The sequence below is a fragment of the Ammodytes marinus genome (genome assembly GCF_949987685.1).
Source record: "Ammodytes marinus genome assembly, chromosome: 8".
NCBI lineage: Eukaryota > Metazoa > Chordata > Actinopteri > Uranoscopiformes > Ammodytidae > Ammodytes > Ammodytes marinus.
In genome coordinates, this window is record NC_137212.1 from 28,766,983 (window position 1) to 28,780,663 (window position 13,681).

General features: G+C 44.4%; 1 protein-coding gene across 1 annotated transcript in view; it reads right to left on the reverse strand.

Moving 5' to 3' along the window:
* Window positions 1-9,073: 9,073 nt before the first annotated feature.
* Window positions 9,074-13,681, reverse strand: part of prdm5 (PR domain containing 5) — a 33,684-nt gene continuing 29,076 nt past the window's right edge. The window contains exons 15-16 of the mRNA XM_080032408.1: window positions 12,744-12,848; window positions 9,074-10,462 (exon numbers count right to left, since the gene is read on the reverse strand). Coding sequence (XP_079888534.1) covers window positions 10,298-10,462; window positions 12,744-12,848 — 270 coding nt within the window. The 3' untranslated portion in view covers window positions 9,074-10,297. The remainder of the gene's footprint in view (window positions 10,463-12,743; window positions 12,849-13,681) is intronic.

Here is a 13,681-nt window from a genome sequence, read left to right on the forward strand (position 1 = left end):
ACAGAAGCATTATTTTCAGTAGGGGAATAGACCGTGGATTTCACCACTTCTCCCTGTTTAGCTCAGTAGACAGGATTTTATTTATAACAAGGGTGTAATTTATGAGGACGTGAAGGCCCTGACTACTCCATAACCCGGGTCAGACTGGCTCATTCTTCAGCCTGACAGGGCTGGTGCTCCTGGAGTTATGGGATCAAGGCTGATGTCTTACAGAGCACCAAGGTATCTCTGCACTTCCTTATTTTATCAGCTCTCCAACAAGTGAACACGAACACAGGCCCCTATAAATCAATGCCTTCTGATGACAGCCCAGAGGCAGCCAGGCAAAGCACCTACTGATGTCCTACATGTGTGCCATCTTTTTTTTTTCTCAGAAGAAATGTAGCATGACAGACTGAGCCAGTCCTGGTCTCTCTGTGTTTCTGTAGCACACCTGCAGAATGTGAGGACTATATGACGGCACATTGCGTGGCCATTTTAGCTTTATGGTGTTATTAAGAGGCGGGTCCAACTCCCTTCTGGGGACCAAGGTCCTGTTAGCCAATGGGAAGGGGGGTAGGGTCCCCAATATGTATGCATTATAAGAACTAGATACCAAATCAAGGACGGTGCCCATCTATCAAAATGTCTTGCCAAGAGAATGGCTTCATGGTCAACCAGCCAATAACGGTAAACTGTTTGAACTATGACAGCCACCCAAGAGATGATTATTTATCCTATTCATTTCAATAATTTAACCTTTTCTAAATTTAGACTGATGAGATGTACTATATTTTCGAAGTCATACCTGAACATTTACATTTTTCTGAAGCTTTTCTGGACTTTAATTTGACTTATCCTCTCAAAGCAAACGGATGTGGGAGTCAACCAACCTTCTTTTATGCAAGAGGTCCATGTCCTTGATTCTCTTCACACTCTACGGTGTCTGTTAAAGGGAGTGAGGTAGGGAAAGTGAGCACACAAACCCGCACGCTTGTTTTCAAGTGTATGTATATTGCGTGGGCTGTGTGTGTGTGTGTGTGTGTGTGTGTGTGTGTGTGTGTGTGTCTGTGCGTGCGTGTGTGTGTGTGTGTCTGTGTGCGCGTGTGTGTGTAGGGGGAGACAGATATGGTCACGGTCAACAAGACAAGAACAACGGATTCATTGCATTTGTTTGACCAATAACTTCCTGTGGAAGATAGATGTGTTTTGGCTCGAGCAGCTGTTCCCTCTGACAAACAGTCACTCCCCTTTCGCATGATGTGCCTGTATGGCAGGGGGAATTATCATTCAGTGCACGTATGTGTGTGTGTGTGTGTGTGTGTGGTCTGGGTTAACAGGTTCAGCGTGGCTAATTCAGAGGGCTTCAGACAGGACCCCGGGCCCACCTCACACTTTTCAGAAGGGCCACAGACACTGGAGGCCTTTTTTGCATCAAGTTAGCGTCCTTGTGATTGCATGTGTGTGTATGTGTGTTTTTTTTGTTTGTGTGTATGTGTGTGTGTGTGTGTGTGTGTGTGTGTGTGTGTGTGTGCGTCTTCCACTGCTCATTGGAGCGAAGCCTCAAATCAGCACATGAAAGGTGTGTATCTCAGTGTTGCTTCTCCAGCTTCCCTGACAGGAAACAGACCCTCGCCGCGGTATTCAGTTTCTCCAAACTCACCCAGGACTCCAATTCAAACATGGTGCAAAATTCAAAACAGAAAAATGTAACGTGAGTTAGGGGAGGGGCGGGGGAGGGGGGGGGGGGGACAATAAGGCCAATGTTATGTCACCAGTTATATTTAATAATTCCACAGATTGCTCACTGCTGTTCCACATAGAACAATTTAGCATGAATGATATGAAATTTTGCATGTATTGAAATTTGGCTTTTCCTTTCATGCCCGTGCATTGATGTTTCATATTGACTACATGAAAAGATTTCAAGCAGGAGTTTGATCTTTCAATATTGCTCTGCATCTGTCTGTGCAGAGAGTGAATCTTCCTTTTCGTTTTGTCTGTGTGTGTGTGTGTGTGTGTGTGTGTGTGTGTGTGTGTGTGTGTGTGTGTGTGTGTGTGTGTGTGTGTGTGCGTGTGTGTGTGTTTGTGTGTGTTCTGGTCGCGAAACATTTGCAGTCATTACCCCTGGTTTCTCCAGCAGTTATTTGTGTTGGGCTGTGTGTCTTAACACCGCTCTTCCAAAGCGGCCTGGGATTATGAGGGCTGACACAATAACAGCACAGAGAGGGGGAGGGAGGATGAGCAACAGAGAGAGAGAGAGAGAGAGAAAAGAAGGAATTATGGCGTGTCTATCATCACATTTGCGCTAATGTTTTGGCTAGACCGGGTTGAGGCTTCTCTGTCATCACTAATCACCTAACAAATCCCCGAGCAGCACTTGGTTAGGAGGACCAGAACCAGAAAGACAAAAGTCTGGCTGCAAGGAGAGCACAAAGAGCCTTATTTTCCCCAAAAAATTCACATGCTCGTAAAAGAGAATGGCTTGAATTTGGTTTTCTGGCGGCCCATCATAGACATCACACGTTTTTTTTGTGGGACGCATCGAAAAGCTTGGCAAAAGTAAAAAAAAATCTTATTGGATACATTTGCTGTCTCGATGTGTGTCTTCCGCCAAGTTGGATTTATGCTTTGGACAGCTGAACTTGAGCACAACATCGGCATTGTTTCCCTTCGACCCCTGCAGGCATGGCCTTTTGTGGTTTCACTTTGTAAGATCACACGTTGTAAAAAATGACACAACCTTGTCGGACTTTTTTTGTATCTGCTCTGTTGCTATACGCTGCTATTAGCCTGTGAATAGAGACACCAGACAGTGGGTATGAAGTGAGGACAGCGCTGTACTAATGAGGCTGAGGAGTGATGGCACACAGCAACAACCTGCTGACAGAAGTGAGCAACACTGGAGCTCCAGAGGTGGACCTTCACACACTGACTGATGTCTCCCTAACCCTCCATCCAGTTTCAGAATGAGCCTCTATATGTGAAGGGGGGCCCTTTCATCTCCTCTATTTTCTTCCCGGTTCGAAAAAAGTCAACATTCTTGTTTATTGGAAATAGCAGCTCCGCTTGGCTTTATAGGCTGAGCAATATTCTTCACAGCTTTTTTTTTGACCTCCCAAAGAGGACAAAACTAGGAAAAGGAGACAATTCTCCATCATTTAACATTTCCTTTACTAGCTCTGTATATTGTTAAGTCGTCGTCTTTTCTCATGAGTCTGTGTCCCAGGCACCATTGTGCTCCGCTGCTGCAAATGTGGTTCCATTTCCTGCAGGCAGTTTGAACCTAAACAATGGTGGCATGCTGTTCCCCCCGTCAATACACACCTAGTTTGATCTTTTCCCGGGTCCGTCCACATGGGAAACAAAATGTGATGTGACATGACAGGACGTGTTACCAATTTCTTCGCTGTCAGTGAAACAATTTTTTATTTTGAGGCTGGATACAGTTCAAACCAGCATAGGCAGATTTTTTTTCTTCTGGCACTTGTGGGAATATTCATTGGCAAACTGTTGGCAATTGACACGTCTAGCAGACACACGTTAACATAGCAACATTAACATTCATTTGGAGCTGTGTTTTTCTGGGCACCATGTGAACGCAGGTCTGATATTCACTCTCCTTTTAGCTCTGGTTTGGTCATCACCAACTCCTGAGGGTCATACCTGGCTCATTAGCTGCTGTGTTCAATAGCTAAGTAATCCCTGACGGTGTAGGCTATGCCTTCTGCTTAGTGCTAGGAGGTTACACACAGGTTTTTATGATCTTTTTTCTTTTTTTTTACTCCTGTCTGGAAAGAACGTTATGAGAGTGGTGCGAGTCAATCAAAGCAGTAAATTAACAGTTAGCTTAACGTAGGTAACTGAGCCCCTCCATAGAGCTGAACTGTACACACAGGGGATAGGCTAGTCAGGGTTCCCTTTCACAGTACACATTTGATTCATTGCAAATATATAAAAGTATTGTTTATACCAGCTTTAAGGATTCTGACAATCTATATCGAATGTCAAGATGACTTATAAATATATATGCTTGCATTGTGAGTTGTTTCTCTTTAACGATTGTGTAATAATGGCGTTGTGGGCTGAGTGCAGGCTGGCTGGGGGAGGCTGTGTGCAGTTTAATGATAGTTCCTCTCCCAATTTCCTCCTAATGAAATAATCCTCGTCTACCTGACCCGATACACCGCTCTCTTGCCTGGAGTGAAGTCTGGGGATTAAATTAGAACCACCTTGTAAATCAGCGAGCGAGACAGAAATATCCTTGTTGTGGTGCGGGTGTGTGTGCGTGTGTGTGTGTGTGTGTGCGTGCGTGCGTGTGTGCGTGCATGTGTGTGTGTGTGTGTATTATCCCAGACATCCCAGGGAAGTTTTTCAGCCCGAGCCCTATGGCCTCGTGTCAAGCTGTTGACCTTTCTTCTGGTTTTCAGTGTCAAGGCTCTTTAGGTACCCACAGTGCAATAGTCTGTTTCCATGGAAATCTGGCTTGAACATCCATCACTGCAGAAAAAGAAGGGTGACCCAGAAGAGCCAAAAACACTCTGCCCACTCCTATTAACATTCCTCCGCATGGCACAATCCGCCCGGGCACACACACATTCCACAACACTCCGGTCAAGGGGGAAGCCTATACCTGTTGCTGTGGCAACGTGGGCCAAACACAGAGGTCAGCCAAGCGTGTCCGTGTCATTCCTAACGTGACAGCGGTCTGCCATAAACCCGGGGCCGGCGTGGTAATGATAAGTGCTGCGCGGTGGGCGGAGCTGGCATTGGGCTCTGCGGACACCGGTCGGGCCCCAGTCTGGCCACACTCACAAACGGGGAGGCAACACAGGAAACTGGGGCTTCCAGTAAAAACATGTAATTAGAAACACATTGACTAGGAGCTTTGGCATGATACGCCCAGCAGGAAGGGAGAGACACATGCAGGCAGAGATGCACAAGAGGGGGGAAAAAAGGAAAGAAAAGTTTGACTAAAGTGGAGGACAAGATCAGTGGGTCACTGGGGAAAGTCCCATGGGAAAATCTAATGTTGTGAGACCAAAATGGAAAACCAAAGCGCTAATCAGAAGCAGGAATATGTCAACACGCAGTCTGACCTGTCAGTTAGTCTAGCACAGACATGACATGCGGCAGATAATAATATTCCACTGTTGGAAATCCCTTTAACCACTACTACTGTTTACAAGACGCAATATAAATGTCAGTGGATTAAGAGTGCGTCAGTATGGCCCCGAGCAATGGCCTGCACAGAATTTTGAAGGGGCAGGGGAAACGTGGGGCCCAACTATGGTTGAGAGGCCTGTGCGTGCTGCCAGCCCCCATATATTCAGGTGAATATGATGGCACTTCTCCATTACCTAGTAGACTAACCTACCGACTCTCCTCTACTTTGGTACCGGGTCCTTTTCTGGAGATGGTTTCCCATTACAACATAGGCTACCCATGATAGCACCACCACCTCTGTGTAGTTGCTGATCGTCATAACAACGCTAACGGCTAACGTTAGCTGCTATGTGTTGCCCCTCTTGACGAGGTAGGGACCAAAAAAGTAGGTACCAGGGGCCTCATTTATAACGGTGTGCGTAGAAACCATCCTAAAACATTGCGTATTGTGCTGCGCAAAAAAAAAATCGGATTTATAAAACTGTGCGGCGCACAGTTGCACGCAATCTTCCTTTTATAAATACCCACCTGCAGTGAATTGTGCGCGGACGATCTCCTCCCCGTGTCCTCCCACTTCACCTCCCTGTTATAAGGTTTTAACCCACAATCTACCATACTTGGTCAATGCTTGACAGCTCCTGAATATGGTGACGCTCTTAATAAGCACGGCATTTTGACTGACTGGGAGGCAACCTGCCGCAAAGAAAGCGACTGGGAAGGAAGAAAGCCTGTGACGTGCATGTGCTGCAGTTACTGGCACACAAACACACATTCACGCGCGCGCACTTGTCACATATCATGATTTGCACAGTCAGTGGTCTTTGTAAAGCAGTTTCGCCCAACTTTGTACTGTATGAAATATCTCGTATTAGCGTACATGTAGTAGCCTACTGTATGTAGGCCTATATAAAATGTGTTGTGAAAGTGAAAATAATGCATTGTAGTTTATTCCAAAGCATTGTTTCCCTCACGTGAGATCCACACATTTCCAACAACGTCATCTTGTAGTTAAAACTTCCAGGGTGAATTGCTATAGGAAAGAGATGCATGTAATTATTTGCTAAATTCATAACATGATTTTATCTAACGAAATATACAGTTTTAAATAAATGTATTGGCTTTAACTTTGTAAAAAGCTTATTTGACACACCGCCTAAAATATAGACTTGCTCTCCCACTGGCCACTCACGGACACACCTCCCGACGTGTATTATTATAGAGTAGCGCTATAAGATTCAATTAAAAGATATAACCAAAACATGTAAAGACCCAGGCTACTTGATAAGTAAATCAACCAACATCATAACTGCATGCAATATACTACAGTGGCCTATATTTGCAACTATAGGTATGTTCATAATTGATTAAATATATTGGGTGCCAAGCATTTCACAGTAATATGTGTGTGTTTTTCTGATGACTGAGCTTTATTTCATGGTGTTGCCATTGAGTGTCGCTGATTCCCCGAGTCGGGAAAACCTTGCGTGAGCTCTACGCATAGTCGAAAGTTGGCGTGGGAATACGCCCATTTCTCCGCAAAGAATTTATTTATAAATACCAACGTTTTGCCACCGCACGTTTTACCGCCATTTCTGCCTGTCTACGCAAGGTTTTTGTGCGCAGCAAGCTTTATAAATGAGGCCCCAGGTGTATAGGGACTTTTTCATAGGGGAAAAAACAAAAATGGCGAGTAGAATAGAGCTGGCACCATGTAGTAGAGAATAGTGTTGGCTGAATTAGGTGATAATTACACACACAGACACTCAAATTTCCCTCTCTTGTGACTAGAATAAAGGGCAGCCCTTCAGATAAAAAAAATATATATAAATGAGGGGCTCAAGCAATACTACGGAAGAAAGAAAAGCTTCATTTGGGCCCTTAGCTCAAACAAGAGGGGCACATGAGCTGCACATGCCCCTTGTGTGACCTTAGGGCAAGTAGATGTCCCATTAGCCTACAGGTTAAATACACTAGTTTGAATAAAGATATAAAAAAGGGCGCTTAGGCACCCTTGCTTCCCCCCGTTTGCACACCACTGGCCCGGAGGCTTCACCACCACTAACAAGCAGGCGGTGGGCAGCACGAGCTCAGCAGGCAGCGCGGGCCTCGGCGGGCCCAGGGTGAACCCAGCCACGCCCTGCATGGCCACGCGGTGAACCCAGCTCCAGAGGGAGAGTGGCTCAACCCGGATTCATGCCATCTGAGACGCAGGGCTAACCGCCAAGCTGCCCTGGGAAAGCCTGACAAGAGGCCAAGAGGAGCGCGCAGGCATCATGCAACTTTTGACATCTATGCTGTGTGTGACCAAATGTATCCCAACACCAAGACCAACGAGTGGTTAATTGCTAAACAAACAGCAAACACTGAAAGACGTGGAGATAGACATACTGTAACAGTTATGTTTTTTTAGGAAGCCAAAACCACACTCACTGGCAAGCTCTGCGAAGTTTGAACAGCGGCCCTGTTTGACGAACTTCACAGAGCGATAATTAGAACGACTCGTAGCTCATGGGAATATCTCACAGTTAGATCCTGATAGCGGAGAGCATCTGCAGAGGAGACGGACGTGAGAAAGAATCCCCACATCCACACAGAGAAACCATCAGAGGCGCTTTGTAGTGTGTGGCTTCTAAGATCAGGCGGGTGGTGGCTATGAAAAAAATATTCAATATTTAATCTGGCCCGCGAACCAATTCGGCAATTCCATTCAATTTGGCCCGCGAAAAAAAAAAAAAAAAAAAAGTTATGATTTTTTTTTTTTTTTTTTCTCATGTGGAGCCTGTGCCATGTTGGCACGTCGCACACGCTCCCAACCGTTAGGACACTCGCATAGTTTACCACTAGGAATGTCTTCTGAAAGTTCCACAGCTCAGGATTTTAAGCCATGAATTGATGAACTTGCATTGAGGAAAAGATGTCAGTTTTCTAATGGCTGTAAATAGGCCAATCTATGGGGCTAAATAGCATGCTAATATGATGATTGATTGTGTCAACTGTCTAAGGATGAATGCTAACATTATCTGGTTTCTAACTTTTGCCTGAAGTTACAATATAGCTCACTAACTAACGTTAGATAGCCGCTGATAGCCCACCCCTTTTGTTTCCAATGGTGGCTTTGCATTTCATTACCAATGTAAAGTGTCATAAATAGTTAACACTGGTGCTGGGTCATGATTCCTATAAAAAAAATAAAATAAAAAAACGTGATATGTTTTGAATGCGCAGAAAGTTTTGAAAAATCCAAGAGAAAACATATTGTGGCTCAATCCAGGATGCCTGAGAACCTTACTGCATTATAGTCCTTTAGAATTGTTTCACCAGGAACCTGAATTTTGTCTTTTCCTTTACAAAAATAAAGACATTTCCACAATAAATTGACGCAGAAAAGGCACAGAAAACCAAAACAGAAAAATCCACCAGAATACAGGAAATTAAGTGTTTGACGCACAAAAATTTCTGGGGGAGCACCCCCATACCCCCCACATATAATTTGTCCCCCAAAATATGTAAACAAAATCTAGCCTATGCCTCGTATGTACGCAGGTTATATACCTAGATATGTTGTTTGAGTTTTGGATTAAAAAGAAGGCATGTCAGTAAGCGACATGTCTGGCCCTTCGTGTGATTATCATGTCGTAATTCGGCCCTTTGTGAAAATGAGTTTGACACCCCTGGGTTAAATGAACAACGAAAAGTGACCGCCCCCCCCCCCCCCTCTCTCACACACACACACACACACACACACACACACACACAAACACACACACACACCTTCACGCCTCCACTACGTCAACAGTTCACAAACACTTAATTAGAAAGAGCAGAGGGAAATGGCTGTTTGGAAGGTGATGAGGTTTTATACATTTCAAAATACAAATGTGTGAAGTGACAATTCACAGTGTACAGATGCAGTAACAAACAGCTGGACAGTAAACGAGGACACAGACTAGTCCGGGTAGAAAACCAAACAGAATTGCACCTATCTTGAAATGAATGAAATATGGTATTGAGTAATGATTAATGAAGTAAACATTTACTGCACGGCACAATAATCCTCCTGGGCCCATTCATATGAAAACATTCTCAACGATACATCACGAAAGTCGACGCGCACACACACATACACACACACACACACACAGTACAATTTTCTCATTGTCCCTACTACAGTTTTCCACACAGAAACAGTAAGTTAAGGCACCGGAAGGCTAAAGGAAATGAAGGAATATGTAAACTCATTCATCTTAAGTTAATAATGCTCCAATAGGTTTTTTTTAAGTAGTCTACCAGATTATGCCTAAAAACAGAAACCTGGCGTTACGGCAACATCTTCCACTTGAGAGAAAATCTGCAATGGGGGTCTTTTGTAATGACTCCTCTCTTGCATGACATAGTTTGGTTCCAATCATCAAGTTTTCTGGGGCCATTCATAACTTTTTTAAAGAATGAGGGCCCTCGAAAGTTGGATGAAAGAGTGCGGACAGTATGTTTATACTCTCTGGCCATCGTGTAAATAAAAACCCGCGTTCGCGAGCTGTTTTGGATTTTGTGGCGGCTTAGATTTTACTGTTTTCAGAGCTCAAAATTCTCCTGCTCGACCATCCTGTTTTAATACTTCTAAGTGAAATAATAAATGGAGCAGCATGGATTTTGTAGGATGCTCCGAGGCTACATATTTAAACATGCTTGGATGCCGAAGATCAGGTGTTAAAAAGGTAAATCCGTTGCTCTGAATGGTCATGACAACTGGCCACAGATGTACAGTAAGGTATTCAAGACAGTTGCTCAGTAAACGATACATTGGAATACTGTAAGTCGGGCTGTAACAGTATGAACAGTAACACTGGTTAGAAGTCGGAGAGACTTGAAGTGAAATTACAGACATGTCATGTGAGCAGCCACGGCGGCTTAAAACAATATCTAAACAGCATGTCGAACCAAAAAAAAATAATATTACAAATGTACAGCCTGCGTTTTTACTGAAATGTTTTCCATATTGTACATGTATGTATCTTTAATAACAGGACTTCTGCTATCTATCCATCTGTGTATACAATATGTATAGGCAATGCTGGGTTGCACGAAAGCACCAGAGTGAACTTTATCTGAGGAATCAGATATCGTGTTCAGCCAGGGGTTTCCATAATTGGCCCTAGCTCTCCGTCTCCCCGTGGACATTCTCCATGTGTACTTTGAGGTAGTCGTTCCTGGTGAACTTCTTGTGGCACAGCTGGCACTCTGCCATGGGCCGGTTGGGGTTGTGCGTGAGCTTGTGTCTGCTGAGCATCTTCTTCAAGCTGAACGACAGGTCACACACCTAGAACACACACATGGCGTACAAATCCATTTTTAACAGGCATATTGAAAGCACATAAACACACTTTTACTTCATTTTATTTCAAAGTAGAGCTCGACTATACACAGACACGGCCGCCTTTGGAGACAGAAATCTCTCATTTTCTTCCCCGCTAGCTCAAGGGGGGGATTCATGCATCTTTACATCCATCATACATGAGCCGTTTTACACTGTACAAATGACTCCATCGTCCTCTATCAATCAGGATAATCCGCAGAGGGCTGGTGTTCAGCTGCAGTTTAACATGCTGCTTCAAGGATCACAGCATGGGACGCTGCTCACTCCATCTGTGAAAAGCTTCAGGCCAATGAATTACATTCAGCTAAATCTTTGAATGTTTACATCTGTGTGCAAATGGCAATGGCTTCTTAGGTTTGAACACAATCACAGCCACAGTCCAGTTCTATGTGTTCTGTCCAAAATGTCTATTTTCAAACTACTGTATGGTCTAGACTAGAGCGTCTCTATGTTTAAAACTGTACACATCATTTAGTCTTTCAGCAAACTGGGAATATATTGATGTATTATAATGCTCTATAGCTTTAATATCCAAGTGGAATTAAATCTGGTTGAATGTTCTAGTGTCAGTAAAATATTAGTCATTTTATAGAGTGAAACAGTGAGAGCAGCTGATGAGAGAAGGGCCTCCTGGTAACCCAGATGTTGCTGGATGCTTCTACAACATTTTTAATGCTGTTATGACAGACACTGCTCACAGAGCCCCTCCAGCTTGTCTGGAAAATGTTTCCCTGGAACTGTGCGATCCTTTTGTCTTGACTCGAAATCCATCCTCCGAAAAAAAATTAAATCCACATGTTATTTCTATTATCTTTTTATAGTTTAGCGTAGAATTATTTACATGAAAAGCGCTCTTCCACAGCTGGGGAGATGAATCCAGATGAATGTTTGGATGTCACTGGGAACCGGGAGACACTTTCTGCTGATGCGTCACAGACAATGAATAGGATACTGATCCTGTGGTCTCAACACAACAGCTATAGGCCGCTCCCCAGGGGTTTATGTGCACATTTTCTGGTTTTACCACTCAGGGCAATGTCACGGATTGAGGCTTATTAGGGTGTTAAAGCTCAAACAAGAATCTGGCAACACAGAGTTGTTGGGTGATGGATATGGTTGTTTTTGCTATGTTCAAAAGAATTAAGAGATATTTGGATTCTAGAGCTTTCATCTTAGACTATTGTCCATGTCTGATCCGTCTAGAACACATGCTTTTCAAAGTCTGGCCCTGTGGACCCCTCTTTGAGGTTTTTGTCCACAATACACAGCAACATATCTGGCTTTAGCAGTGTGGACAAAGCTATTGGAAGTGCAACACAAACATAAGTTTACTCCTATGTCTGTCTTGTTGGGAATTACAGTTTTTGGAGCCTAGATTTGTTTCCATTTTGGCAAAGTGGCACCATTTAAATGATGCTTAATCAGTTGATAGCAGCTCCAGTTAGCAATGTGCTCATGGATAACCAGGCAACTATGAATAGAATTACTTTGATACTGAAGAAACATGTTGCAATTCTCACACAAGTTCTGAGTTATCTTTAATTATCTAAAAAAAAATATGTGAACCATGTCTGTGTCAGATGACTCTGAACTAGCGACTTTAATTGCCTGACAATGTTGATGAGTGATGGTTGGTGGGGGAACCTGCACCTTTATGTCTTATATGAGGACAAGGTTCGCCTCGCAGCTTAAAAACCCTCTGGTTTAACACAACTATTGCCCAGCCTATTTCTTCATCACATGAATATGTTTTTCGTGAGTGTAAGAGTTAGATTACCAAGTCTTTCTATGCAAAATAATCAGAAATAAAAGAATGAATAGTTTCCAACCTTAGTGAAAAATGGTTATAAAACACAGCATTTGAAAAGTTTGTGCCTAACACGGACACCATCACCATCGCGTGCCCCCCCCCCCCCCCCCCCGAGTCTCTGACAATGATTATTACTCCTGCAGTATTATAAGCAGAGGGTAATTTCTCCCTTTGATCCTCTCAATGTGTTTACGTGAGATCGGCCCCGTTCGGCCCCTCCAGAGCAGCGAGATCCCTATCTGCCTCTCTCACTGAGCCCCCCTAACCCACACCACCCTCCACCCCTCCACTCCTCCACCCCTTCCCCACATCTGGCCCCGTGCCGCCACACGCTCACACAGACAAACACATCAAGGGGGAGACAGTCGCTGGGTTTAGAGGTACGGCAGAAGAAGGGATTTTTCGGACACTCACGTCACATTGGAAAGGTTTCTCTCCCGTGTGGGTCCTCATGTGCTCGTCTAGTCCTCGTTTCTGGCTGAAGGCCTTGTTGCACTCGCTGCATTTATACGGCTTCTCCTGAAAGCGACACACACACAGATACACACAGAGTTAAAAAAAAAATGGGACACTTGATCCGTCCGTGTGCGGCAGAACAATGTATAAAACAATACTTCCCCAGTTTGGTCACATATGGACAAAACCTGGATTACAAGTGTAATGGCACACACGTGTGCGCACACATACACGCACAGACACACACACACACACACGCACAGACACACAAGCACACACACAGAAAGGGGGGGGGGGGAACAGATACGGACAAAAGAGTGGAAAACATAAGAAGATATGGAAATAACCCAGTAACACACTCACAAACTGATACCCTCCAACTTCACGCCCCGGTGTTCTCCCTGTGAGCTTATGAAGAAACGGAATGAAGGCTTGTACAGCCCCTGCAGTTGGGAGGAAATGACCGGCGTAGGGGCCATCAGAAACACATGGATTCCTCCAAAGAGTAAGAAAAACACTGCACAGAAAATCCCTTTGAACATGTATCAGTGCACTGGCACTCTGCGGCAGTAGAATCTCACTCCGCTGTCTCCACACCTCATCAGTTTACCCAAAGAACATTTCCTCTGTGCCTTTTGGAGGCCTGTCTCAGTGTCAGTCAAAGTGGCTATCTCACCGTGGGTGTGTTTTTACATGAAACTTCAAGTGTGTGTGTGTGTGTGTGTGTGTGTGTGTGTGTGTGTGTGTGTGTGTGTGTGTGTGTGTGTGTGTGTGTGTGTGTTTGTGTGGGTGTGTGAGTGTGATTGTTGGTTTGTATGGGTGTTGGTGGGTGTGCGTGTGGGTATGTTGGTGTGTACAGTCCTGAAGAGTGGGTGTGTCCCACTGTCGGAGGGGAA